We start from the raw sequence: 7528 nt of genomic DNA on the forward strand, positions 1-7528 counted from the left end.
GTCCAGTGATGTTATTTAGTAGCAAGACACACAAAAGTCACACAAATGCAGCACCTCTACAAGGCACATGCTAGCTATATGTATTTGCTAGCCCTTGAAGAAATCTTGGTCACGTTCGAACTAATCGGAAGAATCCATTCTCGCCTATTATCGAGGAAAGATGCAAACCAAGAAGCTGAGTTCTTGGGGTGTCTTTTCATGTTATCTTTGTTGTCCACGTAGTACAAACCAAATCTGGAAGTATAACCAATATTCCATTCGTAGTTATCCATAAATGACCAAGCAAAGTAACCTTTGACATTAACATTGTACTCCCTGCCAAAACCAATCATCATTAGGCAAATGATTATCGAAAACTTGTAGATAATTATCTTGGAGATTTTACTCACTTGATGGATCCAAGTACATTCCAAAGATGGGTTTTATAATATTGAATCCTGTGGTCATCTAGAGTCCCCTCCTGCCAGCTTAGCGTTTCATTGTTGTACTCGTCAACCCCTAATAGTATAGAAAAAGAAATTAGATGTAAATATATCTATAATTAAGTACTTTCCATTTCGACATGAGAAAGGCATAAATGACTTACCATTCTCAGTGATGTAAATTACTGGATTGTTGTATGTATCTTTAGTATAGTTTAAAAGATGTCGAATACCTTTCGGATAAATATAAAACCAAGGAGAGTATGCCTGCATGATTTATCTCTATGTCATTGATACAATCCACAAATGTATAATTCTATCCATTATATTTTTATGAATTCATTTTCTTGGGCACTAACCTGTGGACCAATGGGTTTACCATCTTCACCGTAAGCTGTAATAAAAAGAAAATTAGCGTGTTATTATGGGCTAAAGAAAATCCTTATTAACAAGCATATACAACATGTGGTGATAAGCTATATTGAAGTTAAATTGGATTTTTTTTTTATACATAACCATTTTTTTTCCTTCTCGCTATCAATGTGTCATATTTGCTTATTGAAAAAAAGTATCATATTTTTACATAAGTAAACTTACGAGTTTCAGTAACACGATGTTCAGTTCTATATCTAATATAATATGGATTAACAGTGGCATTTGCTTTTGCATAATATGAAGTGTAGTATTGCAACCCAACAAAATCATATGATCCTTTAAGCAACTGAGATTCTCTGCAAGTAAATTTTTGCAATTTATTTCCAACTAAAGTTTGCACACTTCTTGGGTAGTGGCCATAGGTCATAGGATGCATAAACCTGAAAAAGATAGAAAATTTTTGTATATTATTAATTAAACGCTTGTGAGCATAATTTATTCCTATAAAAAAGCTTAATTAATTTGAAAGAAATACTCACAATCCAAACATAAAATCAAGGGCTGTTTTAGCTGCTTCTCTATCAGCTATACCATTGGAGAAAGGTTCAAACCAAAAAGTAAAGAGTGTTATCCCAATTTCGCCCTTTTGTTCTGCCTACACAATCAATAAAAATAAGTTCAGATGTACATATGTTTCTATTTGAAAGAGTAATATATATTTATATATGTGTGTGTGTGTGTACCTGGTATTTTTCTCTGTATACTTGGACAGCTGCCGCATGAGAAAGGAGCAAATGATGAGCAACTATGTAAGGTTCTGTGGCTGAGTTTCCCGCAGAGCATTGAATATTCACCCAAGATGAGCATCGGCCAGGAGCATGGATGCCCAAGTCATAGCCGAACCCGGTAACAGCCCATGGTTCATTTAATGTCATCCAATGCTTCACTCGATCACCAAATTTTTGGAAGCATAGATCCGCAAAGTCACGAAAATCATCTCTATATTTTATATGATTGTTTAATAAAATATTTTATTAGTTGTAATAAGCTAGAGATGAGAATATTATAATTCAAAGAAATAGATAGATATCCAGGCTTCAACCTTTACTATTTTAGAAATGTAGCATAAGCTTGCATACTTACACAATACAACGGCTTAAAAAGCCACCATACTTGTCTTCTAGGGCTTGAGGAGTATCCCAATGAAAAATTGTTACGAAAGGCTCCAAACCTAATTTTGCAAATACAATAAATTAGAAGTGTGTGTTCTAATACATTTGATAGGGCATAATGCAATATAATTTAATCAAATATTCTATTGAATTCAATAAAATATTTGACAATGTAAGGTGGTTAGCAGCATCACTAGTTGTTCAAATTTTCCAACGAACATTTGGTATTTTTCAATTTTAACAGGAAAAAAGAAACCTTTAATAGGGAGATTGACCTTTATTATTATAATGTTATCATTATATATTTTTGTTCACATTTTCTAAATATTGAAGGCGGACAATTTCTATTCGAATCCTTCAAGGGAAAGAGACAATTATCACCCTTTGATTTAGTTTCATTGATAAGCTTGTTGTAAAATTCTATCCCTTCCTCATTCACTCCATCTCGTACTCTTCCACCTGAATATTTAAAATTTTAAAATGAAAAGAAAAAAAAAAAGAAGTAGATAATTAATTATAAATGTGTAGTGGAGCAAATTCAAAAATTGGTAATGTACTTACTAGGTATTATTCTAGACCATGAAATGGAGAATCTGAAAGCATTTACACCTATATCTTTCATTAATTGAATATCTTCCTGCAATTTCAAAAGTATTGTTTAGTTTTTTTTTTCTTGAAAGTGAACAAGGATTTTGTGAGGAAACAAGAAAAAAAAATGTAATTATCGTATGGCATAGCGATTATAGAAATCAACTGCAACATCTCCATTGCTCTGATCCTTTATCCTCTCTGCAAAATTTCATAGAAATATTTAATAATTTGCAGGGAGATAATATATGTAAATAGTCAACATATAAACATATACTTACCTGAAGACTCACGGGCAAATATGTCCCACACGCTAGGTCCTCTGCCCTTCTTATTTGCTTCACCTTCAACCTGAATGCCACAAACAAGGATTTAAACACTATATATACTACTAATATTTTGTATGCATAAGCCTGGATGGTTTGTTAATAAACACTCAGAATCTACTTGTTCATTATTAGCTGTTTTTCTTCATTGTTTCAGAAAAATAAGAACATAAAGAACTTCCACTCTGATGCATACATTTTGCATAGTAATTTAGGTTTAATTTCATAGCCATTTTATTTGATTTTTAGTCACTTTTAGCTAATTTCATTAGTTATTTAGTTAGTTTTTCATAATTGTCAGTTTTGGATTAATTTGTAATTTTTACTTTGTTTTGTAGGAAAAATGGTGTTTTTGAAGGACTGAAAAGAAATTTTGCCATTGAGGAGTGACTTCTACAGCCAAAGATGTCAAGAACAAGTTTTCAAGTTGAAATATGCATTGACAAAATTGTGCATAACTTGCCGCATAAGCTATGCAGATCCGCATGAGGAGAAGAAACACTGTTCCAACACCTGCCGAATTGTGCATAAGGAGAGTGCATAGCTTATGCAGATTCACGCCTCCCTTATGCACTTTCACGGAATTGTGCATAACCTATGCGCCAAGTCATGCAGTTTCGCATAAGTGAACCAGAAACCAGCCGAAAACTGCATAAGGGACTGCATGACTTATGCAGTCCACTTATGCAGTCCCACAAAGAGTTCATTAATGAGCTGGCAGAAGATCCCCTTAGAAAATCCCTCCTCAAACACACCATTTTAGGGCTCCATGTCAGAAAATGCTATAAATAGCCCCATTTCCCATTTTAGAAAAGGAGACAAGGAGAGGGGAAAAAGGAGCAGGAGCAGCTAAAGAGACACAATCATTTTCACACCATTTCCAACCAGATTTGGAGATTTCTTTCCTTCCTTACATTTTTCCTACATTTCTAGTGTTGAGCTTTTTATTTCTTAGCTTAGATTAAAGTTTTATTTCCATATAAACTCAGAATATCTTGTAAATATTATGGGTAGTGAGTTGTTTTACTTTTGATTCTGGAGTAAGGGATGTAATGTTTGGGATATTTTGTGGATTTTGATTGGGTAATCCATATTTTGTGGTCTTAATGAGTTTTATTCATTTCTTGTGTGCTTAATGACATGCTTAGTGTAGAATCCCATTAAGTTATGTTTTTAATCCATGGTTGAGGCACCGAAAGGAGAAGGCCTTGTGATAGATAATCAAGAAATTGGACTTAATTAACTTAGATCTAGAAATAGACTAAGGATTAAGAGGATTCACAGATTAATTAAAGAACTTAATGGGTCTTAATTAACTCTAAGTCCACGAAAGTAGGATTAGATTGATTAAGGCACTCTTTGTCCCACTCGAAAGGGTATTCAAAAGATTTAAGAATTAATCTCCTTAAAACCCGTAAGTTCCACAAGATTGGATAACCAATTTAAAATCCCAAAATAGCTTGAATATGAAATCCCGAACTCCGGAATCGCCTTTTTATCATTGTTAATTTCTAATCGAATTTAATTACTTGCCATTTTGAATATTGCCATATTTGAATTTGCTTTATTTTAATTTGATGCAAATTTAGTTAAATCATTACATAGTTGAATTGATTATTGATTTTGCACATATAGATTTCATACTCCAATACCCATTAATTCATTGCTTTAATTTCAAAAATAGTTCAATTTAGTCAACTTTTTATATCAAAAATTCATTTATTAACACAACTCCTCGTGGGAACGATATCTTTTCTATATTACTTGTACGACCCGTGCACTTGCGGTTGGGCCACATCACACTCTAACTTGAAGACTTCATTATTTCTTTATTAGGCCACTACTGAAGCAGGTAATTAATACCTGGTAAGCAGAAGTGGATACTCCAAAAGTGAAGTCTTCAGGAAAATAGCTAGGGCTAAAATTTCTTGGGACATCGTGTTCTTCATCTAATAATATTGTTGCTGGCTCAGCAAAACTGCTAGAATCCCTAATAGAAGAGAGTGTTTAGTAATCATATTGGTGGTATTATATGATTTGAAGTGCTTATGGTTTCTCCTTCTCATAGCGATGTCCCCTTTATATAGCAATAGAGGAAAGCAAGAAATTGTTGACGTAATGAAATACATGCATGGTTGTCCACTGTTGGTATGCTAGTTGTGTTTCACGGCAATAAAGCCAAAGCAAGATTCCAATGGTTCCCTCACTTTTTCTTTTTATTTCATGCAAATGTTTTTTCCATTTAGAGAATCAGACCAAGTATTATTGTCTACTGATGAGTTATAAATCATGAGTGGTATCGAAATTTTTTTTAAAATTATAATATATGAGCTTGAATCTCAACAATTTAATCAATTAAAAACCATTACATATTTAAAGGTTTAGATAAATTTTTTTTGGATTTCAAAGAGTTGCATGTAATTGTTGACAAGAGTCTCTCATCTAAAAGAGAAAGGAATCCTAAAATGTTTATAAGGATCAAGAGCCAATTAATTAATTGGTTATCTTCAACCTTTTTAGCAATGGTTGATCCAAACTCAAATAAATCCAATTATCATACCTTATGAACTATTGCCTCTAACTCATTTATTCACCTCCACTCTTTTTCAATTCAGTGATATTTTTTTAGAAATAATTTTAGAAATGCAAAAAATGATTTATCACTTTATCATATCACTTAATGGACAAAATATTAATCGTCATCAAAATAATACCTTTGAACTTTTTACATCATTACATTTCCTTTAAGCCATTAATAGAATGCTAACTTCAAGTAACAATCTGACAGAAAATAGTTCAGGGTACTATTTTCTCTAGATTCCCAACTCTCACGTCAAATTAACTCTATTCATCATTCATCATACAAACTTTTCTCTAGATTCCCAATAAAGAAAAATTCCACAAAATAAAGAGCCTCCCCCTTTTAATAATGAAACTGTTCTTTATTCACAAAAGAGAAGATTACATGATGAAAAATAGAAACAATATTAGTTGTTGGTTATCGATTCTTGTCCTGACCACTGATTCCAATTATGAAAAAATGATCTCAAAAATATTTTCTGAGTCACAATCTAGCTATCACTTCTTCTCTTTCATGTTTACCTTCCCCAATTTACCGAAAATAGATCTGTCGTTGTTGCAAAAATGTATCTATCAGTGTTCCATTTAAGCTATTCTAAAGGAGAATCCAAGAGTGAGGAAAAGGGGTAATTTTTACCTATCATCCCTAAATTTTGACCGTTATCACGAAAATCAAATGATAATGAATAAGTTATTTTTATTTTTTGAATTTCATATTGAATGGAAAATATTTATTTATAAAAAAAAATCAAATGATAACGATCGTAATGTTTCAGTTCCTAAATTAAGTGATAGTTTCTTTTCATTTTCTATTATTCTTTTCTTTTGACATGTAGCTATCTTCCATTATAGACATCTATGCAAAATTTGAAAATGGGTCCATCTACACACTCAATTCTGGCAGTTTAACCATGTATAATTACTTAAAAAAATTTACGCCTCGTTCCTTTAAGCTTCCAATTGAGTTAGATACTCATGACTTTTTTTTTTTTACGAAGCGTATAGCACGAAAAAGTATTGACACATAATCAAACTCTTGAAAATAAAAAAAATGTAATTCAAAATCTTAAAATAACACAAGATTCAATCCAAAATTTAAGAATAAAATAAAGTAAATGTAACTTTATAAAGAAAAAAACTCTATTGAATAAATATGAAAAACTTGTGCATAATAAAAATATAATGGATATTTATCAAGTTCTATATCTTAATTTAAGTAGAAATAAATTAAAAAGTTCTAATCTAAATTCTGCAAGGCAATGAAAGTATGTTACCAGGACTTATAGGAACTCGATCAAGTAAATCAGTACCATGGTTTGATTTGATCCCAACCACAGAGAACATCCCAAGGAGGAGCTTTTCATTATTATATATTCCAATGAACTCTTTTTAATGGGCATATTTCTTTTTTATTATTACGTTTTTACTTTTGAAAAGGAAAAAAAAAAAAATTGACATGTCATTGTAAGTATAATATTTGTCCAATAGTAAAGGTGATAAACAAGTCAGTCTACAAGTCATTTTGATTTGCCTTTATTTGAGCTATACATCTATTAAGTCGATATATAGAAATAATTTCATATTAAATTTATATCAGTTTGCAAGTTGAATGCCTTCGCGATACAAACTAGCGTAAATATTGTAAATTTTGTTTATTTCGATAAAGTATGAAAATTTTGATAAATTTATTGGGATTAAAGTTTAGAAATTGTCAAGTAATTGTAACATGTTCTTTTTCATTATAAAGGAATTTTCTCTAGTGTCTTATCCATTAACGTCGGCTTTGCTATCGTATTACTTTTCTTCTTTTATTTATATTTTATATATGCGATTGTATGAGCCTTAAATTCTTGTGTGTATTATAATATCTAAAAAATATCAAATATTTTAAAGATTTTTAATTTTATTCAAAATGTTTAATTTTAATAATTTTATTCAAATTGTCAGGAGTTGTAATTTTGTTTAATTTTGTCAACTGAATTTTTAACTTTTTTTTTTTATTGGTCTGTGATCATCCATGAAAATCTTGCCTTATTACTACCACCAATGCCTTTAAAATTTCATC

General features: G+C 31.1%; 1 protein-coding gene across 1 annotated transcript; it reads right to left on the reverse strand.

Annotated features, from left to right (window-relative positions):
* Positions 1-9: 9 nt before the first annotated feature.
* Positions 10-2606, reverse strand: LOC131176421 (beta-glucosidase 12-like). The gene is made up of 10 exons (XM_058141479.1): positions 2531-2606; positions 2351-2428; positions 1941-2028; positions 1541-1796; positions 1337-1452; positions 1020-1237; positions 782-816; positions 587-689; positions 390-498; positions 10-315 (listed from the first exon to the last, which is right to left on the reverse strand). Exons 1-10 carry the CDS (start codon positions 2589-2591, stop codon positions 75-77), a joined length of 1305 nt encoding a protein of 434 aa, XP_057997462.1. The 5' UTR covers positions 2592-2606; the 3' UTR covers positions 10-74.
* Between the last annotated feature and the right edge of the window lie 4922 nt (positions 2607-7528).

The sequence above is a fragment of the Hevea brasiliensis genome, unplaced genomic scaffold (assembly GCF_030052815.1).
Source record: "Hevea brasiliensis isolate MT/VB/25A 57/8 unplaced genomic scaffold, ASM3005281v1 Scaf101, whole genome shotgun sequence".
NCBI classification, from domain to species: Eukaryota; Viridiplantae; Streptophyta; class Magnoliopsida; order Malpighiales; family Euphorbiaceae; genus Hevea; species Hevea brasiliensis.